Source organism: Protopterus annectens, chromosome 16.part0, assembly GCF_019279795.1.
Source record: "Protopterus annectens isolate FY-2018-M chromosome 16.part0, PAN1.0, whole genome shotgun sequence".
In the NCBI taxonomy this organism is placed as follows: Eukaryota; Metazoa; Chordata; order Ceratodontiformes; family Protopteridae; genus Protopterus; species Protopterus annectens.
The window spans coordinates 315,878,277-315,895,776 of NC_056750.1; the positions used below are offsets into that span (position 1 = coordinate 315,878,277).

Sequence of the window (17,500 nt, forward strand, 5' to 3'; positions counted from 1 at the left end):
ACTTAGTATTTCTGTGTTGGTTGCTGTTGCTCCAGGACTGACGTCAGGTCGTCAGGGGTATAAAAACAGGCAGCCGACGCCACTACATCAGCTTTTCTTGCCCCAAATGTCAGTAGCCCCCCAAATAGGGAGCTAAGTTATGGTGGGGAAAACACCACCAGTAAAAAGTAAATACCAATACCGCTGAAAAAGATGAGTAATAGACATAGAGAGGAGAGAGAGACAAGGGGGCTGGAGGGAGGGAAAGCAGGATTGCAACAGTGAATACACTCGAACATCTACATTTATGGTAAGTGTACACAACTGTACTACGTTCTTCATGTTTCACTCTTGCAGTCATCACAGTTGGGTAGATTCCCAAAGATGAAGAAGGGTGGAGGCAGTCAAGAAGAGCTGGGCCTGGCTAGTATGCCCTGCAGGACTGCTGTTGCAAACCCTGCCCTGGATTTGGAAAAGATAGGCAGGTGGTAATGCTTGGTGAAGGTGTGTACAGAACTCCAGATAGCAGCTTGCTTCCAGGATGTCCCTGGTAGGGACTCGGCTGAGGAATGCTGTAGAGGTAGAAGTTGCCCTAGTGAAATGTGTTCTGACCCCCTGAGGGGTTGGTTTCCCATGATGCTTGTAGCAGAAATGGATGCAGTGTGCTATCCATTTGGAAATTGTTTTGAAATGGCTTTGCCCTCTGCCCCTGGTGCAAAGCTGACTAGTAACAGGTCAGATTTCCTGAAGGGGTTACTCCTATCAAGGTAGAATCTGAGCAGTCTCTGCATGTCCAAGGAGTGCAGGATCCTTTCCCCTTTATTTTCAGGATTAGGAAAGAAAGTTGGCCAATGGATAGAGTGGTTGAGAGCCACACTGGACACCACTTTAGGCATACAGGAAGGGTTAGTTCTGAGGGAAACCCTGTCAGTATGGAAAATAATGAAGGGTTCCACAGCCATAAGTGTTTGTAGCTCAGACACTCTTCTAGCTGAAGTGCTGTTTTCTAAGAGAGGAATTTTAACTCTGCTGACGCTGCAGGCTCAAAGGGGGGAAGCATGAGCTTTTCCAGTACAAAGTTAAGGTCCCAAGCAAGGGTGGGTGCTCTCCTTGGCGGCCTTAAGTTGTTTGCCCCTCTCAGGAACTGTTTGATAAGAGGGTGAGAGAAGAGAGGTGGCTCAGTGTTGCAATGAGCTGAAATGGCAGAGCAATGGATCTTAATGGAGTTGAAGGATAGGCCTCTGTGGAGTAGATCTGCTAAGTAATCCAGGATTAGAGGCAGGGTGGGCAGAGTTGTGTCCTCTCCTTTAGACTGAATCCAGGAGCAGTACCTTTTCCACTTATCAGCATAGGATTTCCTTATACTGGGTCTTCTGGCTTCAAGAAGCACCTGCTTGCTTAGCCTGGTTCCTGGAAGAGAATTCAAGGAATAAGCCAGGCTGCAAGATTTAGGGTTTGCAGTTGTGGATGCAAGATCTGTCCCCCCTGCTGAGAGAGCAGGGTTGGGATCTGGTGTAGGTGCCAGGGTGGCGCCAGTGACTGGCTGCGCAGGAGTGGGTACCAGTGCTGGCATGGCCAGTCCGAGGCAATCAGAATTGTCCTTGGTCTGTCCTGTCTTATCTTGAGCAATACTCTTGAGAGAAGGGGCAGAGGGGGAAAGGCATAGATTGAGAGATTTACCCACTGGAAGGACAGAGCATCCACTTTTCAGGCCCTGCTGTGAGGTGTCCTGGTGAGAAATGGCTGAGCTGGTGACTGAAGGGAGAGGCAGGGATCCACCTCTGGGGCCCCCCATTTCTGAATCAGAAGGTTGAAGGTGCTAGGCTCTAAATGCCACTCATGTGGGTCTAGAAGATTTCCGCTTAAGTCGTCTGTCAGTGAGTTTTGTTTGCCTGGCAGGAACTGAGCTTGCAGATAGACCTGCATGTCCAAGGTCATGTTCCACAGGGCCATGGCTAGTCTGCAGATTGGGTAAGAGTGGGTTCCCCCTTGCTTGTTGATGTACCACATAACTGTGGTGTCTGTTTTTAATAGTAGGTGTCCTGGTGAGAGTAGGGATCTGAAAGCTTTCAGAGCATGCTGGACAGCTAGCATCTCTTTTTGGTTGATGTGCAGATGAATTTGACTTGGGCTCCAGTGGCCCTGAATGCACTTGACGTCCATGGGTGCCCCCCAGGCATAGTCTGATGCATCTGTGGTTAGAGTCTGGGTGGTGTGGGGCTGAATAAAGGGCAGTCCCTTGTTGTGGTTGCATGCTGCTGCCCACCAAAGAAACTTTGTCCTTAGACAGGGTATGATAGGAATGACGGTTTCCAGGTCCTGAGAATGCAACAAAGATTTTTTTAAGTACCACTGAAGTTTCCTCATAAGCAGTCTGGCATATGGAATTAGTAGAATGCATGAGGCTATGAACCCTAGGGCCTGCAGGATTTTCCTTGCGGATAGCTGGGTTCTGATGGCCATTTGAGTAAAATTGTCTGTCAGATAGGCTTGTTTTTCTGGAGTGAGGAATGCCATCTGTGATGCTGTGTCCAAGCTTGCTCCCAAGAATACAATCTTTTGACTGGAGACTAACTTTGATTTTTTTTCGTTGATGGTGTACCCAGGGAGGTTAGAAAGTTTTTTACAAATGTCACGTGCTGCAACAGCATTTCCCGATTGTCTGCCTGAATCAGGCAGTCGTCCAAGTACGGGTAAATTTGAATATTTCTCTGTCTGCAGGAAGTATTGGCTGGAGCTAGGCATTTTGTAAATACTCTGGGATAAGCCAAAGGGAAGTGCAGAGAACTAATAATGCATAGATCCTGCCCTGAAGCGTAGACATTTCCTGCATGACTCCCTTATAGGGATGTGCAGATAGGCTTCTTTTAAGTCTAGGGTGACTAACCAGGCATATTTGGCTAGCATAGATAGAAGCTGCTGCAGGGAGAGCATTTTGAATTTTCGTACCACCAGGATGGTGTTGAGAATTGAAAGATCTAGGATTAGGTGCCAAGTGCCCTCTTTTCTGGGTACCAGAAAAGTCTGAATTAGAATCCTTGACCTATCTGTTCTGCAGGAACAGGTTGAACTGCCCTTATAGAGAGCAGGGACTGAACTTGGTTTTCTGACTCTGCCCACTGGTTTGGAGGAAGGTCTGGGAACCCCTTTGAGGTTGGCAGTGAGTGGAAGTAAAATTTGTACCCCTGGGATACAATGTTGAGGACCTGCCTTTAGTGATGGGATTCCAGGTTTTTGCATGAAGGGCAAGTTTTCCTCCTAGGGGCACAAGCAGTTGGGCAGAGGTGGGGAGTGGAGTTGAGAAGTCATTGGCAATTCTTTACGTAGGGGGTGGCTTAGCACTCCCTGCTTTAGAGGTGGAGGCACTCCATTGCTTAGATCTCTGCATACCCTGAGGCTGTAGTCTGGGGTCTGTTTCCCCTGGTTCTAGTTTGAGATGGCCTTGAGAGGCTGTGAAGGACCAATGTTTCAAAGGGGCAATGTCTATTGAATCTAGGAGGCTGTACTTGAAAGAATTTTTTGACTGTCTGCATAGATTTAGCTTTTTCTTCCATCTTTTTAAGAACCTCTTCTACTTAGGTACCAAACAGATTGCCCTTGTTCAAAGGAGCGTCTAATAATTTTGACTTGACATGGTCTGGCAAGGTCTGCTCCTTAAGCCAAGCATGACTTCTCAGTACAGAACCAGTGACTGTTGCCCTGCAAGATGATTCTAGGGCGTCAAAGTCACACTGCAATGTATGCTTGCTGACTTGGCTTGCAGAATGCATAAGCTCTTGCAATTCTTTATTTTCTGCACAGTTTGTAAAGGTAGCTACCTTTTGCTTAAGTTCCATAATATGTTGCTGGTACTTCAGCATGTGAAACTGACAATTCAAAGCCCTAATGGCGTGAGTTGCAGAGGTATATACTTTCTTACCCCATCTGTCCAAAGCTCTGGAATCACTGTCCGAAAGGGGTGGGATTCTTAGCTACAGTTGCTTTGATACCTTTAGGCCCCTAGGAAATTACCTCTGGGTCAGCAGTAGGATTTTTGAAAAGGAGTACCTGTCTGTTTTCCTAGTAGCAGGGGGGTAAAGTGTCAGGAGTAAGACTGAATTCCATAAAGACATCATCAACTTCCAGGACTGGGGGTATTGCTACAGGCCTATGTTGTGGCAAGTCTTGAAATTCTCTGAGTCTCTTTTTGGACTGAGGATAGTCTTGGCATTCCCAATGGAAATGCTCTCAAAGTATGTAAGGTTTCAGCAAAAGAAAAATCCTCTGGAGGAGAGGAAGAGGGAATGGATTCTTCTGCATCTGAATCCTCATAAGCAGATAAGGGCATGTGTTCATAATCAGAACCCTCAGAGTCGGACTCTTGGTCTGTTGAAGCTGCTGGGGACTGATCTATTTTTTCTCTTAGCAGGGGAAGGCTGACTTCCCCTAATCAGCATAATAAGGTCTTCTGCCATTCTAAACATTTGATGTTGTGGCAAGGGAGCAGGTGCATGCCCTTTGGTCATCAGTTTTCTAGGTGTAGCGTGTACTTTTGGCCTTAGAAACTTGGTAGTTTTAGACAGAAATGAAGTTGTTGGTTTTTGTCAAACTTCGGTAGTGCAAAGAACTTCCTCAGAAGCCGGTGCCTGCTGACCGGCTCCGGACCCATCCAAGGTAGAGACATCCGCAGGTTCCATAGTCGAAGAAGAGTCTCGTGGCATACCAGACTCCGAACGGGTCTCGGTAGAGGCTTGCAAATTAATTGAAGCGGGCATCAGGGGTTGCGAAAGCACCTCACTGAGTACCGGCGAACTGGTGACTAGCTTAACAGAAGTGTCACTGGCAGCTCTGGACCTGTGCCATCTGTCTCTGTCTTTATCCTTACTTTTTTTTGGAATATCGTTAGTCGGATGGCTTACCGAAGCCATTTCGGAATACGGAGATCGAGAACAAAAGTATTTAGTGACAAAAAGTGCCTGTTGACTAATGGTTCGGGTGTTGAACAAGGCACAAAACCGACAGCGAGGTACATCGTGGTCGGGGCCTAAACAGGTAACGCAGCAAGAATGAAAATCTCTGTGTGGTATTTGCTTTCCACAGGCAAGACAATTGTTAACTTTCTCTGACATCTGTTAGAGCAAGAAAAAAGGATCCCCAACAGGGTACTTAGCTTTAGAAGACTTCAGGATGATTCAATTAGGTAGCAGCCGACCAGCACTCATGCAAACTGCTTCTGCTTTGGGCTCCTCAGCAAGAAAGACTGATGTTATGGCATCGGCTGCCTGTTTTTTATACCCCTGACAGCCTGACATCAGTCCTGGAGCGACAGCAACCGATGCAGAAATACCAAGTCTTTGGTATTCGGGCCGACTGAGGGCTACCTGCAGGCAGATAACTCAAGTGTGATGACTGCAACAGTGAAACATGAAGAACATCCACACAGACACTCCTGGAGAAGGCTGGCACAGGTTCTCCAGCTGTGCCCTTTTTCTGCCCAGTCTAAAAGATAGTACCAGCTGCCATGAACCACTAATATTAGATATTCAAAGGGCCTTCTGAAAAGGTGTCCAATTATTACTGTGCAATATTATCCAAATGGTAAGTGTGACTGAACAGTCAAGGCTTATTAGACTGACTTGGTACAGTATCACTATATACATGCACTGTACTCTTAGAGCTTAAATTATCTCTACACAAAACAGCCACAGTTGAAAGGTTTAAAAATATTTAATAAGAAATGATAAAAACACAACACAATACTTCTTACTACACAGTGCTGGTCAAGAGTTCAGAGATCACAGAAAAATACTTAAAATAATACCATAGAAAAGTTCTGACATCACATAAAAACAAACTAGTCTAATCTTCCTATTTCCTAGCTATAGTTAAGAGAAAACACAGTTCTAAAATAAGCTTACATATAGAAACAGGCAGTGCTGGTGATGTTGCAAATAGGAAGACAAACACACAGCATTTATGTTCCAGGTTTTTTTGATGCTGACATCAGTTATTTTCATAAAACAGTAATTTTTTTTTTACTGAAACTGAATTAAATACGTTTTTAAATGAAAAACAGAATATTGTTTACAATTTAACTAGAAAGAGTGGGCAGCACTATTAAATATGACTAAAAATAAACAGCTGGTTTTCAAACCTGATGACAAGGGAAACAAACTAGTTGTGATGCATATATCTCAGTATTTGAAGATGTGCCATGAACATTTGGATGACAATTCAACTTATTCAAAGGCAGACACAAGTCATTATTTGGGAGCCTTAGTTTAATTTAAATCTTTACTTAACAAAGGTGTCAAGTTAGGTTATTTAACTGCTGACAATGTTCACAAGAAGTTAACTATGAATAGTCACAGTATTGCCACATTCTACTGTTTACCTAAAATTCACAAAAATATACAGGCCCCTCCGGGGTGCCCTATTGTTTCAGGTAGAAATTATTTCACTTACAATTTCAGACAATTGCTGCATTTCCAGTTGCTACCAAAGGTAGTTTTATTACCTGCTTGTGTTAAAGATAACTTTGATTTTTTAAACAAGTTAAGGACAGTACAATAGACTAATAAGATGTATTGGGTGACTCTAGAAGTGAAAAGTTTATATACTAACATTAAACACTGCCATGGCCTTGAGGCAATTAGATTCTTCCTGAGGGAGTCACCCACTACAGAATACATTGTAGATTTAGTACATTTTTGTCTGAAGAATAATTTTTGAGTTTGATAGCCAAGTTTATCATCAGAAATGTGGAACAGCTATGGAGGCAGCTTTTGCCCCCCTCATATGCTAATTTAACCATGGGCTTATCTGAAGTTGAATATGTTTATAGGAAAAGATTTTTTGTCAATATGTTAAATGTTCCTTTAGATTTATTGATGATATAATTTTTTATTTGAAGGAGGGGAACAGGAAGTGCAGACTTTTTTGGATGAATTACAAGTAAACAGATTTAATTTCACATTTGATGGCATCCAAATAGGGAAGAAGGTGTCCTTTTCGGATGCATATTTGTTTCTTCAGGAAGATAATATTCTAACCACAAAAGTACACAGGAAATTTCAGGGGGATATATATTATTTGAAAGCAACAAGTTGTCATCCTGGGCATACGATTGATGCCTTACCTTATGGTGAATGCATACATTTTTATAGACTATGCAGTGATGAACAAGATTTTTAAGGGAGATAGGTTATACTTTCAAAATGTTTAAAAAGCGTGGGTATGGTGAAGATATAATTGTTAAAGCATGCTCTAGATTCAATAAAGAATATAGAAAATGGAAGGGAGTTTCCAAATTAAATAATACTGAATCTGGTTGTGAAATGTATTTTGTAACCACATATAATGGATTTAGTAATAGGTTTTATGAGATAGTACAAACTCAGTGGCAACTGTTATCAAATTTAAAAGGTTGAAAGTTCATGGATGCCTAATAAACTTGGGTAGGAATATTAAGAGCTTTTTGGTGAAATCTAGGTTTTGCAGGCCCAAGGAGGTCTTATATGAGTCATTAAGAATAAAAGGGACAGTAGGCTGTGGCAAATGCAAGGCATGCAAATTTATTGTGCCTTATTTTGGACTCTTAAATGGTCGAAGATTTGAAGTTTGTGGGAATTATAGGTGTGACACTGAGGGCATTATTTATGCCCTCAGATGTCCTTGCAATAAGTGTTATGTGGTTGAGTCCAAAAGAGCTTTTAAAATAAGGCTATTAGTACATATTTGTGATATATTAAATAAAAAGGAACAAAGTTCAGTGGCACAACATTTTTGGAAGCACATGGTAGTTCTGTTCATGGTTTACAAGCTACAATTTTAGAAAAAGTAGTGTGTTTTTTTGGGGGGAGGGCGTCAGCAAGAATAAACTTTATAAAGAAGCAGTGTATATATTCAAGTTTGATACTTTGTAGGGTATGAATGTTGATTTTAATTGGCATGTATTACTTTAAATGCTTTTTAAGTGTTTTATGGTATCAGTTGATGACTTTATTGTTTAACTGCCTATTTAGTAGTGCTCATAAAACAAGTGTGTGATGTGAAGTAATTGTGTACTCCAAGAAGGCAGTGTATGCTGAGACGTCAGAGAGGAATATATTTTATTCACTGGGTTCCTGGTCTTTATTTTTGTTGCATTTGCTGCTGTTCTTTTGCTGCTTTGCTGTTGTTTTAGTGCTGGTTATATTGAATTTTCTCAAGACAAAATGCTCAGAGCTCTGAGATTCTCTCTCTTTAAATTGATAACACAAAGCTGCTTCACATGACATCATTCTTCACACTTCTCTGGTGTTCCTAGGCTAACAGAAACTACATTTACATTCTATACACCTGGTCAGAAACCAGAGCAACAAAGGACATTTATACATGCAAATTCTAGCCATTAACTTTGGTCTTAAAACAATAGGCAGGATGCCTCCCCTCTAGACATTTCGGCTCCGAATTTTGACATCAAAGAACTGACTTATCAGCTTTGCTACAGCAGAGTGCACTGTTGTTACATTTTTGCAGTTCAATATCCAATGCAGTCTTTTCACATTTAAGAGAACAAGCCCGTGGGCTTACATTAATATTTACAAATGACAGAATTATCTACAAATTTCTATCTGGCTAGGCTGACAGCCTTCACCCATTTTCACACCTGATCTGACTTGGCTCCGAAACCCATCAGTTGAGAATGAATGAAAATAAACACCACAGATGCACAGTTATGGAGAGCACATAACTTTTTTTTTATTTGTAGATAATATTATTTTATACCTGATAAAAACAGCAGAAAAGGACATTTCAGTACTGTAGAACATTCTGAGGCAGTTTTAAGTCTTTTCAGGATACAAAATTAATGATGAGAAAACAAAGGCAAAAGCAGTTAACTATGAACCCACGCACAAACTGGTTCAGAAGTACCCATACTTAAGGGAACATGATGAAATCGAATACTTAGAAGCATGGATTGAAAAGGATTCTGTTTTAGCAGCTAACGGTATGTAGAAAGGAACTAAATAAAAGATAATGCAAAAACATAGAAATTGGAAGCTCTGTTTTATGGATACGGATAGCAAGATACAAGTAGTGAAAATGTTTTCAGTCCATTTACTTTTATACACAGGTCAGACATATTTTTTATCAACCAGATGAGAAAAGAGTTAAAAGATTTTATATGGGAGGGGAAGAGGACAACAGTCAAGTGGGATCCGTTTATATTTCCAACATAACAAGGTGGTTTTGGAATTACCTGACTTGAACAGGTATTTGAGAGCTACACAGTTACAATTCTTATACATAGCACAAACTGAAATCTATAATTCAAAGTGGAAAGGGATAATGATGAAATAGGGGAAGCTCAAGAACCAAGGAGGGATTGGGATTTCAGATGCAGATCCTTAATGAGAATAACAATAACCATACAGAATATTATATTCATAAAGTAACAAAATGTATTTTAAGAACTAACATGGGGATGGCAAAAGGAGATTTTTCCGATAGGGATGACTGCAATTAGGGTGCAGAGAAGAAGAAAGAGGGAACTGGAATGTAATGCATAAAACTGGCAAGGAAACCAAGGTACTGGGAGCAAATAATTAGAGAGGGAAAGGTAATAGACTGGGAAGAGGCCAAGAATTTATTTGGACTGTAGGCTGGAGACTGCCCTCCCAATCAAGGATTGATCAGAATAAAGGCAAAGTATAATTAATAGGGGGATACTAAGTGAAAGACCAGCACTGGTAGAGTTTTTAGTAGAATCTAGAACAGAAGCTGCTGTTAAAAAAACAGACAATTAGTAGGGGATATAAAATATTGTATTATAACAATAGGAATCAATCAGAGGAGGTTAGAAAGGATTGGGAAAAGAGACTGGATAAACAGTTCACAAAGAAATAATGGCAAAATATATGTATGGCTCCCATGTGCGCAACAAAGTCTAGAAAATTTTGGATCTTTTTGGAAGCATTTGCATAGGTATTTTTATACCCCAAGCAGACTCCAAAGATTTTTTTCCACAGGTAGAATGCAAATGTTGAAGGTTGCCTATGTCATAAGTGATAATTCAATAAATACATTTATTGATGATAAAAAAAAAAAAGTTTTTAACAGCTATCCACGGCAAATATCAAATCATATTAATTCATCAAAAAAGACCTTACTCATATTGTAATATTCCTAGCTGAAGGTGTAAGCAAACATTTCACATTTTTGTCTATTAGTTCCATATTGTGAGAGGTAGTGTTCCCACTGGTTTGAGAAAGAAAATTAATATATATGGCCCAGACTATGACACACATGAATTGGTTTGATTACTGGTCCAGGCAATGAAGAAGTCCAGTGAAGAAGGAAATGAATGAAGCAAAGAGTCCATGGAAGGGTTGAGGGTGTATCTGGGATTCATACTTCACCTTCAATCCCAGGTAGAGAAAGGAAATGAAATGAGGCTTCTACCTTTAGTGGGGTTAGGCCTGTGGGATTACTGTCATCCCTTGAAGCAGGTGGCAGTGCCTTTATACTACCCTTTTTGCATATCCAACCCTTGTATCCTTGCAGGCATGTTCATAGGGACTACCATGGGTTAAAATAAAACCATTCTAATGGTTGCTTCCATAATATCCACGTTGAGGCCTCATTCTTCTCCCACAAAGGGAAACAAGTGGTTGACAACAGCTGTGACAATGGTTTAATAGTCAGTGTGTATGGAAGGAAAAAATGCTAAATAGTACTCTTAACCACGTTTGTTTTTTTCTGATCCAAGCTGAAGAATTAGGGGGGATTCTTTTTTTTCTCCTGACTACCATCACAGAGAGACAGCTTGAATGAGAGAGACAACTGGTATAATCCACCCAGAAATGGAGTCGGTAGCCTTCCCGAAAGGATAGAGAAAAAGAGACGTATGAAAAACTAATAAATGCAGGGTACTTATCAGGTAAACACACAATGGTAAAAGTGCCATATCATAACCCATTACTAGAAATACTCATGCCTGGTATGTGTCAGGACAGATTCCTAGAAAACTGATAGTGGAGAAACAGATGTTGACAGACAAGATACTTTATTACCAAAAGAGCAAATACCAAGTAAACTGTTACATAGGGAGGAGTCTGACCTGAGGAACAGGTGCAGGACTTCAAGAGACTTTGTTTCAACCTCTTAATGGCCACATACAGGAAATCTCAGTAAGCATATGGCAGATAGAAGAACTTTTCAATCAGGAAGGAAAAGGAAGTGCTGAACCCAGAAAAAAAGCAAGCGCTACCTTGACATGGCAAATCTCATCTACAGTTGTGGTGGTTTCCAACACAAAGGCCAGTAGCTGGCAGACCTTGCCTATAAAAGTGATTTTGCACTCTAGTTACTGCTGTGGCTTATTTCCTTTGGAATATGAACATGTCTCCAGCTTTAATTCAAGAGGGATGTTTCCATTTGTGCTAAGCATAATGTTGATTCTAACAAAGTATTTTGATTCCTTACTCATCTGAAACTGGTTAGTGAATTTATTTATGCCTGTCAGCACAGCAAAGCAAAACTATAAACTGTTAAAAAGCTGCATTCTATGATCCAGTATTGAGTCCCTCAGCCTTTAATTCTCTGTGTGACTGAGCAAATCATGTAATTAGATATTTAAATAAATATCAGAAAGTGACTCATTATATCACTCAAAAGCAACGTAGAAGCATTTTAAGACTGTATGCCAGTCAGTTTATAGCAACTCAAGAGTCCAGAGCTGGTTGTGTAATAGGCTTAAAAAGTAATAGTTTAAATGAGTACTCAAGACTGCTGTACATCACAAAATGTGACACAGCAGTAGTTTTACTTGCATAATTATAAAACAAAGGCTTTCAGAGTTATTTTTTTAATTTTCTTAGTGATCATGAAAAAATACAATGCAAGAACATACACATAATAAATCACTTTTTATAATCCATACCTACTGATCTGTTACAGATAAAACAGCTCTTATGATTCTTCAGTTACACAATTTATTGCAACAATTACCACAAGCATGTATACCGTACGTCTTGTTACACTACACAGCACTGGATCTTGTATACATCTCCTGGGTACGGCAACCCCAGTCATAAATATAATATGCAGTCAAAAAATTCATACTTGCACATATTTGTTACATTAAACTTTGTTGATCTTTCCTAATACTGCATAATGAAGGAACACATTATCTTTATTTTCCCCCATTTATTCTACAACATGGACGGCTCAGTGGTGCAGCGATTGTGTTGTTGTCTCCCAGCAAGAGGTTCGCCGGTTCAATTCTCAGCTCGGGTGTCTTATGTGTGGAGTCTGCATGTCCTCGATGTGTTCATGTGGGTTTCCTCCAATGTCACAAGGACATGCATCTGGAGTGTTTTCCCCAGGCCTCCGCTGAAAATTGGCTTCATTCCAAGTTGGACTTTCCCGATAAACAAATGTTAAATAACAATATAGATTTGACCTGATAACAGCATTACATGTTATCATGGGTATTATAACTGTTGTCTTCTTTGTGAATTAATTCATCTTACTCTGATGCTTCTGCATGTCTAGTGCTTCTAACCCACTACTTCATGTCCCTTTGTCAGCACGCAAGAAAGCACACCTATCTATTGTTGTTAAACAACAAAATGCTGTTTACATTTCCTCATCTCCCTTGCTGCTCCTCTTCATTATACTGTACTACTTCTATCATGATCAAGTCTTATGCCTTATTTTTCTAAAGGTGTGCAGTCGGTCACTGAACCTAGTCATGATCATCTTACTACTTAATCTGAAAGACCAACATCAGAACAAGCCTTTACTTACTGATGTCTAAACCAGCTACATCAGGCACAAGTAGCACGACTCCCTCTTCATTCAAGCCTTTACTAATACAACTGTTTTTTTTATCATCTCACAGACCACCCATTTGGTGTTCCTAATCACAGCCACCAAATCTTGTACATCTTCACTTTTGCTAAAACTTTCCAAATAATTACAATAGTAATGATCAGCCATATAAGATTAAAAAGTTATACTTATTAAACATCCTCATTCTGGCTCTTAAAGCATCAGTGTCACAAAATGTACCCACTTCTGTGTCACTACTATCTTTAATAATACTGCTGGCAGTATTACAGCTGGCCAATATTCATACCTGTTAATAATTACATTTTGAAAAGGACTAAGTAACCCTGCTTACATTTTGATGTTAACCAAAAAGTATATTCACAATGACAATTATGTTAAATTCCCAATAATGAACATGTCATTTTTAAACTCCCATTATTACCCCCCCCCTCCAGAAACGGCAATTTTCCAATAATACTCAATTAGCAATTAAGGCTTTCAGAAGTAGGGCGCAGACAAAACTATTTCTCTTATTAAACATTTTTACAGCACAGAGGATGTATAAACTAAGTCAAATATAAAAATGAGGCATTCCACCCAAGGACAAAATATTTCACTGTTGTTCAATGGTACCCACTACAAGCAAAATGGGAACCTCCTTATTCACAGCCACTGTCTTATATATCCAGTATCAAATTATTCTAACTCAGTGATAAGAAATATTTATCAAATCTCTTCAATAATTAAACCTCAGAGTCATACACCTCACTAGATGTGGTTCACATCTCTACAATGATTCATAAATAATAATAAATATTTGTCTGGTCTCTTTTTAGCCAACAGTCTATACATATAATTATCAGGTACTGTGAGAGTACTAATGAAATATGAACAGAAAAAATAAACTTTGAATGTGAGGTTCCAGTATTTATCACTCAAACTAAAGTTAGAAATACTGTACTAGATATACCTTTTTTACATCAATAAAGCAACCTCAGTTTTACCACAACTGGTTCACATTGCTATAATGAATAGTCCTCAGAAACAAAAGTTTAATCCTCAAATTTAACAAATACTTCTGTTCACAAAAGTACAAAGTCAGACTGTGGTATGAAACCTCTTATACCATTATTTCCCCCTGCGGTGTTGCATAATGCAAACACTCTCCCTTTTCCCACTGACTCCCTGATCTTCTACCCATTCCTTGGCCATTAGCACCAAGCTTGCAAAGCTTTCGGGATTTGTAATCCTTCTATAATCAGTCTCCATTACTTTATGAAATAAAGTAAGTGGCAACACTTTTTAACTTGATTATCACTTCTTTAGTAATTGTGAATGTAAACAATCCCAACAGAGAAATCATTCAACACTTCAGGAAAAATCATATATAGGGTACTGCTACATATGTCTCTTACATTCCCTTATAGCACCCACAAACAAATTCTATGTTGTAAAAGTTCTGTCTAAATAATCATGATCTACATGCAATGACTGACCCATTACAGTGAATCTTCTGCCTGCCACAATTACCTTAATACCTGCTCTTTCTCATATGCCATTACAGGCACTACCACTAGGACAACAGATAATTCATGCGAGAAATATTTAGTTCTAACTGTTCATATATTAAACTGATTTAAATTGGCAGGAGGTGAAACAAACACAACAGTAGCTGTGAGTGTAAGATTATTACTGATGAGAGGCAGAATAATAAACTAGTCAGGTTCCTGGTTATCTGTTCCAGATCAGTTAAGTTGAGCACTTCACATATAAACTAACACTTTAAGAAAACTCCACAGGACAGATGATGTTTTTTACCATACACTTAAAACAACAGAAATATTTATTTATTTACAAAGACAGCCATTGTGCAACTAAAAAAAAAATTACAATGAAAATATTAACTGCATTCTGTATACATTACAGTTATAAAATTTCACAATTCTAAAATGCAAAATAGTGGAGCAATCACAAATGGCAATTACATGTTCTTACCATCTTTTACTTCCTGAATATCTCTCGGTTGCACAAACTCTGGCTTCACAATCTCAAACCACCAGAACAACTCCGCAATAAACACCATAACATTAGGCTGTAAAAACAACATTAAAAAAATTAAGCAACAATTTGTTACAGCATCAGTATAAAATCAGCTGCTATATCATTCAGCAATCCTAAAGACAAACCTATTCAAAACATGTTGAGGTACTACAGTACACATATGCAAGTGCTTCTGTATCGATCACTCTACATACAAACAAACGCACATATAAAACATGCATACATTTAATGCACACACAGGTATGACAACATCTAAATTTACTGAACTGTGATTTAGAAAACCACAGCTCAATGAATCCTTTTTTGAATCCTGTCAGGAATAGGAGAGTGGAGGACTTGCCACCCCCATTCTGGACCCATACTAAAGTCTACTGTTAAGATAGAGCAGAGCAGTGGAGAACTTGGTCCTTGCTGAACCCACGGGTCAACGGATACATACACACACAGATATTTATATATATATATATATATATATATATATATATATATATATACACACACACACACACACACATTTATAAATATATATATATATATATATATATATATATACAAACACACACACATATATATATATATATATATACATATACGCACACACATACATATACACACACACACACACACATATATATATATATATATATAATAAAACTTCAACGTAATAACTAGAAGAAAACAAATAAAATACAAATAAAAATTCAAATAAAAGTCCGAGAGCCAATAATTAGCACTTTCATCCAGGTTTAATGTACTGGACTTCTTCAGAATGTTTAAAAATACAAACAATGTGTTAATAAATAAGCATCAACTGTAATAAGATGATGACATCAAAATTCCAAGACCAATAGAAAGCCAAGCATACAGAAATATGTAAATTCTATTGTACAGTGAGACATGAATATTCAATAAATGTACAGAAGTTCATGAATAAGTAAAAGGAAAGCAGAACTACAGAAAATATAATAATTATTGGTTCCATTTTAAAGCACATCTAATATTTATATATTGAACCATAAAGCAACCAACGAAAAAAAACAATAATATGAAGTAAACGACCATGGATCCAGCACCAAAAGATTTTATTGCACACAAGTCCCTAGCGCCTCGGCCTTCGCCTTCAAGGAGAATAACTTCAGAAAACTGACAAACATTTTTATACACATCATTAATAGAATAATTAAATCATTCAATTGTCAATTAAGCAATTAATTATTAAAAACTCTCCAATTACATTCTAAACTCATGCCTCTTGGCTCCAAAGTATCATACTTTAATATAAAAACAGTCTCCTTATACAGCAATCTTTGTTTTATTTTTTCTTCACTTTCATAAATACTTAGCTCTCTAAAACTGTGGCTAATAATCCCTTAGCATCACCATTATGAAACTTTTTAAAATGTGTGGCAACAGGGCTTTCTACTTTATTATGTTTTATGTCCCTCAGATGTTCCTGTAATCACATTTTGAAAGCCCGTTTACTTTCTCCCACATAAAACATATTACAAGGACACTTCAATGCATATATTACTCTCTTTGTATTACATGAATAAAGTTCCATAGCATAAAATGGTTTACCATTAATGTACTGGAAACTCCTACAGACATGCTTACAAGAGACGCATTTACCACAAGAGTATGTGCCCTTTATTTTAACACAAACATTAGCATTCACATTTAATTTCGGGGTAGAAAAACCTGCATGAACCAACATGTCCTTTATATTTCTTCCTCTTCTATATGAAAAGGTAATATTTTTAGGAAAAATTGAAATTAATTCTCCATATCTAGACAATGATTTCCAATAGTATTTTATCATATCACTAATCTCTGAAGAAAGTAAATCATAAGTTATAACCATAAAAATTTTTTTCAATTCATCCCCTTAAAAACAGGTATATACTCTTTTTTTGTCATTTCGCTTCTGTATTTTGTTAACATCTTGAATATAGTTCTTAATACTATCTAGCGAGGACATTACTTCTTCAGCGTCATAGCCCCTTTCAATATATATATTTGCTACTTTATCTAATTCATCATTAACTGTATTATTATTTCTATATAGTCTATTTATTCTTAAAAATTCACCATAAGGTAATAAATTAATAAGATGTGGAGGATGACAGCTCCGACCATCTAATAAATGTATTTCATTTTCAAATTTTCGAAATATTTTTGTCATCACCCTACCATTTATATTTCCTTCTAAAACTATATCTAAAATATTAACTTTATTTCCAACTTGGAAACCATCAAATTTTAAACCAAATTGATTCATTTGTAATTCATTCTTAAATTGACATATTTCTGATTCACCACCCTGACAAATAAAAATTAAATCATCTATATAACGATAATAACCAATAACATGCTTAATAAAAAATTTCATGCTATACAAAAATTCCACCTCAAAAAGATTCATCATTGCATTCGCATACATGGGCGCAAATGCTACACCCATTGCTGTTCCTCTTAATTGGCGAAATAATTGTCCATCAAAACTAAAAAAATTATTTTCTAAACAAAAATCTATAAGATCCACAATATATAATGACAAAGGGCTATTACCCAATAATTGCATTATAGCTTTAAGGCCATACTTATGTTCTATACTTGTGTACAAGCTCTTAACATCTGCTGTGAACCAATACATATCCATACT

General features: G+C 38.2%; 1 protein-coding gene across 10 annotated transcripts in view; it reads right to left on the bottom strand.

The window, feature by feature from the left end:
* CAMSAP1 (calmodulin regulated spectrin associated protein 1) overlaps positions 1 to 17,500 on the bottom strand; it is a 1,635,252-nt gene that overhangs the window by 630,114 nt on the left and 987,638 nt on the right. For all 10 annotated transcript variants that reach the window (XM_044057912.1, XM_044057905.1, XM_044057911.1 and 7 more), the window contains one exon: positions 14,773 to 14,869. In XM_044057912.1, the coding sequence (XP_043913847.1) occupies positions 14,773 to 14,869 (97 nt within the window). The remainder of the gene's footprint in view (positions 1 to 14,772; positions 14,870 to 17,500) is intronic.